At 42.2% G+C, this 16107-nt stretch overlaps 1 protein-coding gene across 1 annotated transcript in view; it reads right to left on the minus strand.

Moving 5' to 3' along the window:
• Positions 1-276: 276 nt before the first annotated feature.
• LOC140725944 (lecithin retinol acyltransferase-like) overlaps positions 277-16107 on the minus strand; it is a 71404-nt gene continuing 55573 nt past the window's right edge. Inside the window, exon 2 of the mRNA XM_073041867.1 lies at positions 277-789. Within this exon, the coding sequence (XP_072897968.1) occupies positions 637-789 (153 nt within the window). The 3' untranslated portion in view covers positions 277-636. The remainder of the gene's footprint in view (positions 790-16107) is intronic.

Genomic DNA, 16107 nt, shown 5'->3' on the forward strand with positions numbered 1-16107 from the left:
GATCACTGGTTCAAAGCTCTTTCTTGCTGTAGTGACCCATTGCTGCTTTTTGTACTCGGGCAGTGGACTGATTGAAGTCCCCTCCTCTCAAAATTTCCGATGTCTGGACTGGCTGCTGGTCAAAGCTATTTTTCGCTTTTTAAATTTTTTTAAATTTGTGCTTGATTTTGTATATGAACACTTGCAGACTAAATAAATATACTCATTATAACCATTTAAAATGAACATGTTTTATTTCTTAATCAGAAGGTATTTAGAATTAACATTTTATTTAAATCCTGGATAATACTATTCTGTGTGCAAGTACCCATTTGTATAACTTGTGTTGGCCAAAATCATGAGTGGTTAACAGAAAGAAATGAAAAGAATGCAGTGAAGCACAAAAGCATTTTTAAACATTTCAGAATATCACAGTAACACAGAATTGTTATGAAATAAAGAGTTAATTAAAAATGTGATTAAAGAACAAAGCTTTCCATTGGAAGGTTATATTAGCTTACATGGCATAAATAAACACATGTATTGATGGAGCTACATCACAGAAAAAGCCCACAAATTTATAAATCATATCCATACATTCTGTACATAATCACTGTGCTATATCACATATTTACACTCCATCTGAGATCCTGCATGTTAGCCAGCCATCCACAGGAAGAAGGGTATAAGGATAGTTGGGAGAGTAGTGGAGGGTCCAAAGCCCAAACAAAAAATTCCAGCCAGTCCCAGTGCAGCTGTGACAAAAATACTCCTCTGGTCTCTTATTATAGTCTTCACTGTTTCACAAAACTGCAAAACAAAAATCATTATTCTACTAAATAATTGCAGGTTAGCAAAATGATGCAAAAGAACATAAAAAACAGAAACAGGAGTGGACAGAATGACCCATTGGGCTTGCTTGGACATTCTACATGACTGACCCAACAGCACCTTTCCCTTGCATTCCCCAAACTCCGCCTTGAATAGAGTGAATGGCTCTGCTTTCATCATTTTTGGGGGGCAGATAGTGCTGAAAATTTGACTTTGAGAGGAGAACTTCCTTCCTTGACCTGGTATTTTGAAACTGTCTCCTTGTTCTAGATACTCTCAGTGAAGGAAAATGTTCAACGTCCAACCTGTCAATCAATCCCCCTCAAAATGTACAAGCTTATTGCCATTTGACAAGTACAGTACAGAATTTGACACATTTGAATTTTAAATTCGCCAAGAATTGTTGGCAAACCACAGAAATATAGTACTAAAGAAGAGGTAACAAAACACCTAAAATAACAGCATAGCTTTAGGAATGTGCTTTGTGTTTGACAGGACAATAAGTGCTTGTAGAATATATATTTTCAAAAGGCATTTAGGAAAGTACTGTGAAGTTCAGGTGGAATTGAACTTATTGAAGCAGTATTTGTTGAATCCTACTGGGCTGGGTGCTGTGCCAGACCTTATCTATGAGAATTAGGTTGGCAGAGGATAGAAGCTGTTAGCATATTGTTAATAGCGTCAATAATCCAGGTTAAATTCTTCCACTGTCTACAGACAGTGTTGTCCCTGGGTTCCCTCTGGGTGCTGTGGCTCCCTCCCACATTCCAAACATACACAAGAAATCTGCAGATTCTGGAAATCGAATGCAACACGCACAAAATGCTGGAGGAACTCAGCAGATCAGGCAGCATCTATGGAAAAATGTAAACAGTCGATGTTTCAGGCTGAGACGCTTCTTTACGTCTCGGCCCAAAATGTCTGCTCTTTACTCTTCTATAGATGCTCCCTGGCCTGCTGAGTTTCTCCAGCATTTTGTGTGTGTTAATGAGTTCATTGATCACATTTAGCAAAGACTGTGATATATATATACATGTCTGTGGAGGAACCCCTTGGGATCTATAGATCACAGCTCTGTAAGCTTCAGGATAGTCATGGAAAAGTAGGAAGTTGTTCCTAGAGATTGGGCTCTAAACTGGTGTACGGTGGGTTACAACTGTGCAAGGCAGGAGCAGGGAGAAGTAGCCTGAGGCAGTGCCCAAAGGGGAACCAACATCTGATATGGGGAGTCAGTAAAAACAAGCTGGTAAGACTTCAGAGCTAAAATGGTAAGAAAAGGGAATTGTGATTATTCAAGGTTTGACCAGGGAAAGGATGGTATCCGAAACTGGTATCAAATCCTTTATCCTTCAATAGAGGATATAGGACAGGGAGGCCAAAAGGACCAGTTTATTTCTGTACAGTTTTATGACTTTAAAGGATTCCTGGACACTGTGCTATGCTGCCAGGATTGGTTAAGAAATCAGAGTGCAAAAATTAAAGGATCTTTTCATGTTTATGGTTTGTTACTAAGATGCTATAATGCTTAAATTAATTGCTTGGATGAAACACAAACCAATGTGTCTGTTTATTCATAACAGAAAAGTAGTTAACAATTTCCCAAAAGACTAGTGTGTTTGTATGAAGAAGGGAACAGGCAACCCCCATGTTGTTCAATTTACAAACATTTTCAATTTACATTTACATTTCTTCGGCAGTTTGAACGGGGCACGACTGCGCAAGGGTGTGAAGGTCGGCCTCTGAGACAGCAGGAAAGTTTAAAAAGCAAGCAGATTAACAGAGCGGGCGTTGTAGGAGCGGGCGATGGAGTAGAGGGAGACAGAGTAGGAAGGCTTTGGCTCGAGAGGCTTCGGTGAGCAGAGGCTGAGGACAAGCTTGCTCCCAGTGAAGTAAGGCCGGGTAAGCTCCTTTAATTAATTTAATTAACTTAGGAGTAGGAAATGGAGGCAGCAGTTAGAGCAGTCGGGTGCTCTGTATGCAGAATGTGGGAAGTCAGGGTGAGCACTGTTGTCCCTGATGACTACACCTGCAAAAGGTGCATCCAGCTGCAGCTCCTGACAAACCGTGTTAGGGAACTGGAGCTGGAGCTGGATGAACTTCAGATCATTCGTGAGGCAGAGGCAGAAATAGACAGGAGTTTCAGGGAGATAGTCACCCCCTAGGAGTCAGGAGACAGATAGTTGGGTGTCTGTCAGGAGAGGGAAGGGGAATAGACAGGGAGAGCAGAGCACCCCTGTGGCCATTCCCATCAACTATAAGTATACCGTTCTGGATACTGTTGGTGGGGGAACGACCTACCAGGGACAAGATGCAGTGGTTGTGTCTCTGGCGCCGAGACTGAACCCTCAGCTCAGAAGGGAAGGAGGGAAAAGAGGATAGCAGTAGTGACAGGGGATTTGATAGTTAGGGGAAAAGATAAGAGGTTATGTGGGAGAGATAGAGAATCTTAGATGGTCTGTTGCCTCCCTGGTGTCAGGGTCCGCGATATCTTGGATCGAGTTCTTAATTCTCAAGAAGGAGGGTAAGCAGCCGGATGTCGTGGTCCATGTAGGGACCAATGACATGGATAGGAAGGAGGGAGGAGGTCCTGCAAAGAGAATTTAGGGAGTTAGGTGCAAAGTTGAAGGACAGGACCTCCAGGGTTGCAATCTCAAGATGGCTACCAGTGCCATGTGGTAGTGAGGCTAGAAATAGGAAGATAATGCAGCTAAATATGTGACTAAGGAGTTGCTGTAGGAGGGAGGGCTTTATGTTTCTGGACAATTGGCCCTTGTTCCAGGGAAAGTGGGACCTGTTCCGACAGGACAGGTTGCACCTTAACTGGAGGGAGACTAACATCCTTGCGGGAAGGTTTGCTAGTGCTGCTCCAGGGGGTTTAAACTAAATTTGCAGGGGGAGGGGAACCAGAGAGTTAGAGCAGATAGTGAGGTGGAGGAGGATAAAGGTCATGTGAGAACTACAAGTATAGTGCATGGAGTAAAGCCAGATCTAACATATAAAGAGGCTTTGAGGGAAGAGAAGCAGAATAAAGGGTGTAAAGGTAGTAAGGTAGAAGGGCTAAAGTGCATGTACTTTAGTTCCAATGGTTTAGATGGGGCAAAGCTCGTTAAGTGTATCCAGGATGGATTCCTGTCACAGTATGTTGACAGGCCAACTAGGGGGAATGCCATATTGGATCTAGTATTAGGTAACGAACCGGGTCAGATCACAGATCTGTCAGTGGGTGAGCATCTGGGGGACAGTGACCACCGCTCCCTGACCTTGAGCATTTTCATGGAAAAGGATAGAATCAGAGAGGACAGGAACATATTTAATTGGGGAAGGACAAATTAAGAGGTTTTAAGGCTAGAACTTGTGATTGTGAATTGGGATGATGTTTTTGCAGGGAAATGTACTGTGGACATGTGGTTGATGTTTAGGGATCTCTTGCAAGATGTTAGGGATAAATTTGTCCTGGTGAAGAAGATAAAGAATGGTAGGGTGAAGGAACCATGGGTGACAAGTGAGGTGGAAAATCTAGTCAGGTGGAAGAAGGCAGCATACATAAGGATTAGGAAGCAAGGATCAGATGGGGCTATTGAGGAATATAGGGTAGTAAGAAAGGAGCTGAGGAGAGCAAGAAGGGGGCATGAGAAGGCCCTGGCAAGTAGGGTAAAGGAAAACCCGAAGGCATTCTTCAATTATGTGAAGAACAAAAGGATGATAGGAGTGAAGGTAGGACCGATTAGAGATAAAAGTGGGAAAATGTGCCTGGAGGCTGTAGAAGTGAGTGAGGTCCTCAATGAATACTCCTCTTTGGTATTCACCAATGAGAGGGAACTTGATGACGATGAGGGCAATATGAGTGAGGTTAAAGTTCTGGAGCATGTTGAAATTAAGGAGAGGAGGTGTTGGAGTTGTTAAAATACACTAGGACGGATAAGCCTTCGGGGCCTGCCGGAATATTCCCCAGGCTGCTCCAAGAGGCGAGGGAAGAGATTGCTGAGCCTCTGGTTAGGATCTTTACGTCCTCGTTGTCCACGGGAATCATACCGGTGGATTGAAGGGAGGCGAATGTTGTCCCCTTGTTCAAAAAAGTTGATAGGGATAGTCCAGGTAACTATAGACCAGTGAGCCTTACATCTGTGGTGGGAAAGCTGTTGGAAAAGATTCTTAGAGATAGGATCTATGGGCATTTAGAGAATCATGGTCTAATCAGGGACAGTCAGCATGGCTTTGTGAAGGGAAGATTGTGTCTAACAAGCCTGTTAGAGTTCTTTGAGGAGGTGACCAGGCATATAGATGAGGGTAGTGCAGTGGATGTGATCTACATGGATTTCAGTAAGGCATTTGACAAGGTTCCACACGGTAGGCTTATTCAGAAAGTCAGAAGTCATGGGATCCAGGGAAGTTTGGCCAAGTGGATTCAGAATTGGCTTGCCTGCAGAAAGCAGAGGGTCATGGTGGAGAGAGTACATTCGGATTGGAGGGTTGTGACTAGTGGTGTCCCACAAAGATCAGTTCAGGGACCCCTACTTTTCGTGATTTTTATTAACGACCTGGATGTGGGGGTAGAAGGGTGGGTTGGCAAGTTTGCAGATGACACAAAGGTTGGTGGTGTTGTTGGTAGTGTAGAGGATTGTCATAGATTGCAGAGAGACATTGATAGGATGCAGGAATGGGCTGAGAATTGGCAGATGAAGTTCAACCTGGAGAAGTGTGAGGTGGTGCACTTTGGAAGGTCAAACTCCAAGGTAGAGTACAAAGTAAATGGCAGGATACTTGGTAGTGTGGAGGAGCAGAGGGATCTGGGGGTACATGTCCACAGATCCCTGAAAGTTGCCTCACAGGTACATAGGGTAGTTAAGAAAGCTTATGGGGTGTTAGCTTTCATAAGTCGAGGGATAGAGTTTAAGAGTCGCGAGGTAATGATGCAGCTCTATAAAACTCTGGTTAGGCCACACTTGGAGTGCTGTGTCCAGTTCTGGTCGCCTCACTATAGGAAGGATGTGGAAGCATTGGAAAGGGTACAGAGGAGATTTACCAGGATGCTGCCTGGTTTAGAGAGTATGGATTATGATCAGAGATTAAGGGAGCTAGGGCTTTACTCTCTGGAGAGAAGGAGGATGAGAGGAGACCTGATAGAGGTGTACAAAATATTAAGAGGAATAGATAGAGTGGACAGCCAGCGCTTCTTTCCCAGGGTTCCACTGCTCAATACAAGAGGACATGGCTTTAAGATAAGGGCTGGGAAGTTCAAGGACAATATTAGAGGAAGGGTTTTTATTCAGAGTAGTTGGGGCGTGGAATGCACTGCCTGAGTCAGTGGTGGAGGCAGATACACTAGTGAAATTTAAAAGACTACTAGACAGGTATATGGAGGAATTTAAGGTGGGGGAATATATGGGAGGCAGGATTTGAGGGTCGGCACAACTTTGCAGGCCAAAGGGCCTGTACTGTGCTGTACTATTCTATGTTCTAAAATAAATTGCCCTCACAGGGTTGACCAATGTGAGATTTATTTTTATTTTAGTGATACAGGACAGAACAGACTCTTCCTGCACTTTGAGTCAAGCCGCCCCATCAACCCCCTACAAACCCAATTAAACCTAATCATGGGACAATTTACATGACCAATTAGCCTACCTGGTACATCTTTGAATTGTGGGAGTGTTGTGACTTTTAATATTTCAGTAATATTTGAATAATCTTGTCTATATTCTGTACACCGGTTGATAAAGTATTCTTATTCATTTAAACAATACATTGTGTGCATAAATATGTGCATCGGCATATGGCAGGACACTACCAGGTGCTACTTGGCAGCCTCGCTTAAATTAAAACACAAAGTTAGACCCACATTCCCAGACTCCCGTTTGAATTTGTTTAATGTTTAGAAATTTCAAAACAGAATACTGGTGGCAAGGTGTTCTTAATAAAAGCTTGAGATGGCTACCGACCTGTTGAAGCACAGCAAGGAACAGCCTAGTTTTAAAAAAGCACAGTGAGAAACGGTGTGAAAAAAAAACTACACAGCATGTGCAGAGATGCTGGAGTTTTTTTTAAAAGACAGAAAATGGAAGAATTCCATGTTTATTAATAGTGAGTACTGGGTGATAATAATCATTGTTTTAAAAATCAGAAATTGCTGGCTATATCAGAACGATTGCCACTTTTAATTACACAACAGATATACTGAACTGGGGGACGGCCTACCGGATGAAGCAACAGTGGCTGTGAAGAGGCTGGCCCTGTGGCTCAGAAGGGTGTAGGCCTCTGTTAGTCTCAATAGACCATGGATTTGTGCCTTGGAAAGTTTCCAGGGTGCGAGCCTGGGCAAGGTTGTATGGAAGACTGGCAAATGCCCATGCTACAAGTCTCCTCTCTCCATGCCACTGATGTTGTCTAAGGGAAAGGCATTAAAGAAGGGTAGGGAAAGGAAGAAAGCAGCAGTAATAGTGGAATCAGGCGATTCTGTGGACGCAGGAAAGAAACACAGATGATAGTTTGTCTCCCAGGTGCCCGGGTCCGGGATATATCTGATCACGTCCACGATATCTTGAAGTGGGAAGGTGAATATCCAGGGGTGATGGTACATATTGGTACCGACATAGGCAGGAAAAGGGAGGAGGTCCTGAAAACAGACTACAGGGAGTTAGGAAGGAAGTTGAGAAGCAGAACCTCAAAAGTAGCAATCTCAGGATTACTGTCTGTGCCATGTGACAGTGAGTATAGGAATAGAGTGAGGTGGAGGATAAATGAGTGGCTGAGGGGTTGAAGCCAGGGACAGGGATTCAGATTCCTGGATCATTGGGACCTCTTTTGGAGCAGGCCATGCGCCATGCGCCTGTACAAAAAGTATGGGTTGCACTTGAATCCGAAGGGGACCAATATCCTGGCGGGGAGGTTTGCTAAAGCTACTGGGGAGAATTTAAGCTAGAATTGCTAGGGGTGGGAATGGAATTGAAGTGATGAAGAAAGGGGCGGTTGGCTCATAAATAGAGAAAGCTTGGAGACAGTGCGAAAGGGAGGATAGGCGTGTAAGAGACAAGGGATATGCTCAGACCAATGGTTTGAGATGTGTCTATTTTAATACAAGAAGCATCATGAACAAAGTGGATGAGCTTAGAGCGTGGACCAGTACTTGGAGCTATAATGTTGTGACTTGGATGGCTCAGGGGCAGGAATGGCTATTTCAAGTGCCAAGCTTTATATGTTTCAGAAAGGACAGGGAAGGAGGCAAAAGAGGTGGGGGCATGGCACTGTTGATCAGAGATAGTGTCACAGCTACAGAAAAGGAGGAAGTCATGGAGGGATTGTCTACGGAGTCACTGTGGGTGGAAGTTAGAAACAGGAAGGGGTCAATAACTACTGGGTGTTTTTTATAGACCACCCAATAGTAACAGAGACATAGAGGAGCAGGTAGGGAGACAGATCCTGAAAAGTTGTAATAATAACAGGGCTGTTGTGGTGGGAGATTTTAATTACCCAAAAATTTATTTGCATTTCCCTAGGACAAGGGGTTTAGATAGGGTGGAGTTTGTTAGGTGTGTTCAGGAAGGTTTCATGACACAATATGTAGATAAGCTTACAAGAGGAGAGGCTGTACTTGATCAGGTATTGGGAAATGAACCTGGTCAGGAGTCAGGTCTCTCAGTGGGAGAGCATTTTGGAGATAGTGATCACAATTCCATTAGAGAAAGATAGGAACAGACAAGTTAGGAAAGTGTTTAACTGGAGTAAAGGGAAATATGAAGCTATCAGGCAGGAACTTGGAAGCATAAATTGGGAACAGATTTTCTCAGGGAAATGTACGGAAGGAATGTGACAAATGTTCAGGGGATATTTCTGTGGGGTTCTGTATAGGTACATTCCAATGAGACAGGGAAAGGATGGTAGGCTACAGGAACCGTGGTGTACAAAGGCTGATGAAAATCTACTCAAGAAGAAAAAAAAAGCTTACAAAAGTTTCAAAAAACTAGGTAATGATAGAGATCTAGAAGATTATAAGGCTAGCAGGAAAGAGCTTAAAAATGAAATTAGGAGAGCCAGAAGGGGCCATGAGAAGGCCTTGGTGATCAGGATTAAGGAAAACTCCAAGGCCTTCTACAAGTATGCTAAGAGCAAGGGGATAAGACATGAGAGAATAGGACCAATCATGTGGGACAGTGGAAAAGTGTGTATGGAACCGAAGGAGATAACAGAGATACTTAATGAATACTTTGCTTCAGTATTCACTACGGAAAAGGATCTTAGTGATTGTAGGGATGACTTACAGCAGATTGAAAAGCTTGAGCATATAGACATTAAGAAAGAGGATGTGCTGGAGCTTTTGGAAAGCATCAAGTTGGATAAGTTACTGGGACCGGACACGATGTACCCCAGGCTACTGTGGGAGGTGAGGGAGGAGACTACTGAGCCTCTGGCGATGATCTTTGCATCATCAATGGGGATGGGAGTTCTGAAGGATTGGAGGGTTGCAGATGTTGTTCCCTTATTCAAGAAAGGGAGTAGAGATAGCCCAGAAAATTACAGACCAGTGAGTCTTAATTCAGTGGTTGGTAAGTTGATGGACAAGATCCTGAGAGGCAGGATTTATGAGCATTTCGAGAGGCATATTATGATTAGGAATAGTCAGCATGACTTTGTTTAAGGCAGGTCTTGCCTTACGAGCCTGATTGAACTTTTTGAGGATGTGACTAAACACGTTGTTGAAGGAGGAGCAGTAGATGTAGTGTATATGGATTTCAGCAAGGCATTTGGTAAGGTACCCCTTGCAAGGCTGATTGAGAAAGTAAGGAGGCATGGGATCCACAGGGACATTGCTTTGTAGATCCAGAACTGGCTTGCCCGTAGAAGACAAAGTGTGGTTGTAGACTGGTCATATTCTGCACGGAGGTCAGTAACCAGTGGTGTGCCTCAGGGATCTGTTCTGAGACCCCTTCTCTTCGTGACTTTTATAAATGACCTGGATGAGGAAGTGGAGGGATGGGTTAGTAAGTTTGCTGATGACACAAAGGTTGGGGGTGTTGTGGATAGTATGGAGTTGGGAAGGCCTTCATCAACCATGGGAGAGGACCCTGGTCAGACCCCACTTGGAGTACTGTGGTCAGTTCTGGTCACGTCACTACAGGAAGGATGTGGAAACTATAGAAAGGGTGCAGAGGAGATGTACAAGGATGTTGCCTGGATTGGGGAGCATGCCTTATGAGAATAGATTGAGTGAACTTGGCCTTTTCCCCTCGGAGCGACAGAGGATGGGAGGTGACCTGATAGAGGTGTATAAGGTGGTGAGAGGCATTGATAGTCAGAGGCTTTTTCCCAGGGCTGAAATGGCTAACATGAGAGGGCACAGTTTTAGGGTGCTTGAATGTAGGTACAGAGATGTCAGGGGTAAGTTTTTTACTCAGAGAGTGCTGGGTGCATGGAATGGGCTGCCGGTAACAGGGTGGGGGAGGTGGATATAGGGTCTTTGAAGAGACTCCTGACTAGGTATATGGAGCTTAGAAAAATAGAGCGCTGTGGGCAACCCTAGGTAATTTCTAAAGTAAATACATGTTTGGCACAGCATTGTGGGCCGAAGGGCCTGTATTGCGCTGTAGGTTTGCTATGTTCTATGAAGCATTGTAAGAATATTTTGAAGCAAATTAATCAGCCAATGAGAAAAGAGTTCCAATTTTACTGAGTGTATTGGGTTTAATGGCATACAGTTTGCTTCAAAGCATAACTGCTCCAAACAAACCAGCAGAAATTAGCTTTACTGGTATTATGGAAGTAATGCAGGAACATTTAGAGCCAAGCCGTTTTTGATTGCAGAACACATTAGGTTTCTTAAGCAGAATCAAAAGGCAGGAGAGTCCTTTTCAGCATATGTGACTGAATTGAAGAGTTTGTCTGAGCATTGTTAGTTCAATGATAGGCTTAATGGTGCACTGTGAGATTGTTTAATTTGTGGAATCTTAGAAGAAAACATTCAGAAATGGATCCTAACTGCAGCACAGTTTATATTTAAAAGAGCAGTTGAAATTACTTACTTTTCTCTTTTAAAAGATTAAGGATAAATACATATCAGAGGAGAAGTTATCTCAAATACATATTTCAATAATAGTACAAACAAAGGAATATACACTGTCAAAATCATAAATAGTATAGTATTAAGCAAATATAAAGAAAAAAAAGAGCCACAACTCTTCTTAACAATTCATAGAAAAAAAAGACTCAAAAATTTCTATTATTGGGAGAGAAAAAAAAACCTACTAAATTAACCTAAAACAAAAAAAAAGGGACTGGGCAGTCCATTTTGAGGAAAAATGAAAAAAATCCTTCTGGTCAAATCTAAAAGTACGCGGAAAAGTGAAAAAAGATTAACTGAAAAAGTAAAAAAGAAAAATTAGATCATATGAAAATATTGTATAAAAGGTCGCCAAGTTTGCTCAAATTTAAAAGCTGTATCAAACTGTATTATTGAGTAGAGGAGCGGAGTTGACGACACTAATGATTTTATTTGATATAATAGAATAGCCCAGCTTTGTTCAGTTTAGTTTACTTTGTTTTTGATTTTTTAATTTGTTTTTTTTCCCATCTTTTTATTTCCTTGTATCCTGTTTATATTAAGGGCTTGGGAAGTCAATTATATTGGTGTTACCTATAGTTTTTACTCACACGTGTTAATTGCCAACAATGTAGTTCCACTCCCTTTGTACTATTATGACTGTTATGTATTTGCCTTTGAAAAATTCAATAAAAAGATTGAAAAAGTATCAAACGTCTGACTTCTAATTTTCTCCAAACTTAAACACGACATAATGGAGGAGAGCCAGAAAAAAACAGTAGGTGGATTGGGATCCTTCCAATACAATAGAATCGCTCTCCTAGCCAATAAAGTTGAAAAAGCTATCACACGTTGAGCGGAAGCAGGAACATTTCTTGCTTCCTTTGGAATAATCCCAAAGATTGTCGTAAATGAATTAGGTTATAGGTCCAAACCTAACACTTTTGATAATGTTCTAAAAACATCCCTTCATAAATTAATTTAACTTTATACAGGACCAAAACATATGAGTTAAGGTAGCCACCTCAGTGTTGTATCTATCACAGGTAGGATTTATACTAGAAAAAATATGCGTTAGTTTATCTTTTGACATATGCGCCCTGTGCACTACCTTGAACTGAATCAAGGAGTGACGGGCACAGATAGATGAATTGTTAACTAAATGATAAATTTTATTCCATTGAGCATCTGAAAGTGACTCTTGAAGTTTCAATTCCCAAGCATGTTTAACCTTATCACTGGACATCATTCGTAAATTCAATAGCCGTTTATATATAATGGCTATCAATCCTTTTTGAAATGGTTTAAGCTGAAAGAGACTTTTAGATAGGTACATGGAGCTTAGTAAAATAGAGGGCTATAGGTAAACCTAGTAATTTCTAAGATAGGGACATGTTCGGCACAACTTTGTGGGCCGAAGGGCCTGTATTGTGCTGTAGGTTTTCTATGTTTCTGTGAGCAAGAAGGACAGCAGAGCAGCAATGGCTGGAGTTTCTGCAAAAAATTAGGGAAGTGCAAGACAGATATTCCAAATAAGAAGAAATTTTCAAAAGGAAGAAGGACACTACCGAGGTTTACAAGTGAAGTCAGAGTCAAAGTAAAAGCAAAAGAGAGAGTATATAGGAAGCCAAAACTAGTGGCAAGATAGAGGATTGGGAATTTTTAAAAACTTTCAGAAGGGAACTAAGTTCATTCAGAAGGAAAAGATGAATTATGAAAGGAAGTTGGTGATTAATGTCAAAGAAGATACTAAAAGCTTTTTTAAGTATATAAAGGGTAAAAGAGAGTTGGGGGTAGATATAGGACCAATAGAAAATGACGCTGGAGATATCGTAATGAGAGACGCAGAGATGGCAGAGGAAGTGAATACGTATTTTGTATCAGTCTTCACAGTGGAAGACATCAGCAGTATTTATTCAGGTGTCAGGGAAGTGAAGTATGTCCAATGACAATTATGACTGAGAAAGTGCTCAGGAAGCTTAAAGGTCTGAAGGTGGATAATTCTCCTGGACCGGATGGAATGCACCCTTGGGTTCTGAAGGAAATAGCCTGAGAGATTGCGGAGGCATTAACAATGATCTTTCAAGAATTGATACGTTCTGGCATTGTACCCGATGACTGGAAAATTGCAAGTGTTACCCCACTATTTAAGAAGGGTGGGAAGCAGCAGAAAGGAAACTATAGACCTGTTAGCCTGACATCAGTGGTTGGGAAGTTGTTGGAATCAATTGTTAGGGATGAGATTATGGACTACCTGGAGGCACATGACAAGATAGGCCAAAGCCAACATGGCTTCCTGAAAGGAAAATCCTGCCTGACTAACTTACTGCAATTATTTGAGGAAATTACAAGCGGGGTAGATAAGGAAGATGCAGTAGATATAGTGTACTTAGATTTTTGGAGGGCCTTTGACAAAGTGCCGCACATGAAGCTGCTTAGCAAGCTCAGAGCCCATGGAATTACAGGGAAGTTACTAGCATGGGTGGAGCATTGGCTGATCGGCAGAAAACAGAGAGTGGGAATAAAGGGATCCTATTGTGGCTGGCTGCCAGTTACCAGTGGAGTTCCACAGGGGTCAGTGTTGGGACCCCTGCTTTTTATGGTGTATGTCAATGATTTGTACTATGGGATTAATAGATTTGTGACTAAATTTGCCGATGATACAAAGATAAGTGGAGGAGTGAGTAGTGTTGAGGAAACAGAGAGCCTGCAGAGAGACTTAGATAGTTTAGGGGAATGGGCAAAGAAGTGGCAAGTGAAATACAAAGTTGGAAAGTCATGGTCATTCACTTTGGTGGAAGAAATAAACAGGCAGACTATCACTTAGATGGGGAGAGAATTCAAAATGCAGAGATGCAAAGGGATTTGGGAGTATTTGTGCAAGATATCCTAAAGGTTAACCTCCAGGTTGAGTCAGTGGTGAAGAAGACAATGCAATGTTAGCATTCATTCTAGAGATATAGAATATAAGAGCAGGGATGTGAGGCTCTATAAAGCACTCATGAGACCACACTTGGAGTATTGTGTGCAGTTTTGGGCTCCTTATTTTAGAAAGGATATACTGACCTTCGAGAGGGTACAGACAAGATTCACGAGAATGATTCCAGGAATGAAAGGGTTACGGTATGAGGAACGTTTGGCAGCTCTTGGGCTTTATTCCCCAGAGTTCAGGAGAATGAGAGGGGATCTCATTCCGAATGTTAAAAGGCCTGAACAGATTAGATATGACAACAAACACGAGGAAATCTGCAGATGCTGGAAATTCAAGCAACACACAAAATGCTGGTGGAACGCAGCAGGCCAGGCAGCATCTATAGGGAGAAGCACAGTCGGCGTTTCAGGCCGAGACCCTTCATCAGGACTAACTAAAAGAAAAGATAGCAAGAGATTTGAAAGTAGGAGGGGGAGGGGGAAATCCAAAATGATAGGAGAAGACAAGAGGGGGAGGGGTGAGGCTGAGAGCTGGAAAGGTGATTGGCAAAAGGGACACAAAGCTGGAGAAGGGAAAGGATCATGGGATAGGAGGCCTAGGGAGAAGGAAAGGGGGAGGGGAGCACCAGAGGGAGATGATGTAAAGAATGATGGGCAGAGAGAGAATAAAAAGGAAGGGGGGAATAAATAAATAAATAAGGGATGGGGTAAGATGGGGAGGAGGGGCATTAACGGAAGATAGAGAAATCAATGTTCATGCCATCAGGTTGGAGGGTACCCAGCCGGTATATAAGGTGTTGTTCCTCCAACCTGAGTGCGGCTTCATCTTGACAGTAGAGGAGGCCGTGGATAGACATATCAGAATGGGAACTTGAGTTTAAACTGCTTCATGAAGCACAAGTTAACCTTCCTGCTAGGATGATTGATTAAACATTCTTGCCTGATTGATTAAGCATTTTTGTTCATTTAAGTATTTCAGTATGGGTTATATGTATAAATACATAAATTGCATATGTCATGTTGCTACCATGTGATATGTGTGTGCCTCATTTAAAGTAATACACAACATTAGACTCTCATTTCAGACTCCTGTGTCTTCCTTAAAGTTTTGAATTCCACAAAATGTAACGGAGAAAACCGAAGCATCCAGGGGGACAATCCATGTATTCCGCAGAGAGGACGTACAGATTGGCACCGGAATTCAACCCCAAACTCTGGATCTGCGTATTCCGCGGGGAGGATGCACAGAACAGCACTGGAATTCTACTCCAAAATCTCCGGATCCGCGTATTCTGCAGGGGGATATACAGAACGGCACTGGAATTCAATCCCAAACTCTGGATCCGTATATTCTGCAGGGGGGATGTACAGAATGGCACTGGAATTCAACCCCAAGCTCTGGATCCATATATTCCGCGGGGAGGATGTACAGAACAGCACTGGAATTCAACTCCGAACTCTAGATTCCCGAGTTATAATAGTGTTGTACTAACTGCTAAAAAAGACTAAATACGGAATAATTCACTCAGAACAAAATATACTCTCACAAAATTTATGTGCAAGTGAAGACATTTATTCTTTTCCATTTGCATTTCTTGGCACATGTGCAGAGGATACAGATTCCGGGTTTGGAAAATCAATGATACAGATTGTTTTCTAGGACTGCAATCCTCCACCACCCCTGACTCCCCTGTGTAACAAGGGAGTTACTTGTAAATGCAGGAAAGTAAGAAGCTTTTACTGGGGTAGTTAAGGGTAGAAAATCTGATTTGTTTTAAATTTTGGGAAATTAATAAATATTGACTGTATAATTTTTCTCATTACAGTGCAACATAATGAGGGGTCATCTTGTTATTGACAGAAAACACAATAAATGCATCAATGTTAGTTTGGGAGGCGGTAGCTCTGCTAGACTCAATTGACTGTGAATAATGATTTTTATGGCTAAAGTTCCTGACAGATCACAATACCATTCAACTCCAGGTGATCACCACAGTCTCCAGGATCAGAGCTGCAATCTCAGCTTCAGTAAAGGCAATTATAATGGTATGAAGGTGGGATTGTCTAAGAAGAACTGGAAAAGTCAGCCAAAAGACGAGTCAGTAGATGAACGGAGGGAAATATTCAAACAGTTGGTCTACAGCACTCAACAGGAATTTATTCCACTGAGAGAGGGGGATCAGTCTTCATCATGGGGGACTGTACAAATATCACTAAAATAACATTAACCTGGAGGAACACCTAAAATCAAAATATTAGAAACCTTATGTGGCCAAATGGCTTGTAACTGACAGTTTTAAAGGAAGTGACAACAGAAACACTGGACCCATTAGTTG

Source organism: Hemitrygon akajei, chromosome 4 (assembly GCF_048418815.1).
Source record: "Hemitrygon akajei chromosome 4, sHemAka1.3, whole genome shotgun sequence".
Classification (NCBI taxonomy): domain Eukaryota; kingdom Metazoa; phylum Chordata; class Chondrichthyes; order Myliobatiformes; family Dasyatidae; genus Hemitrygon; species Hemitrygon akajei.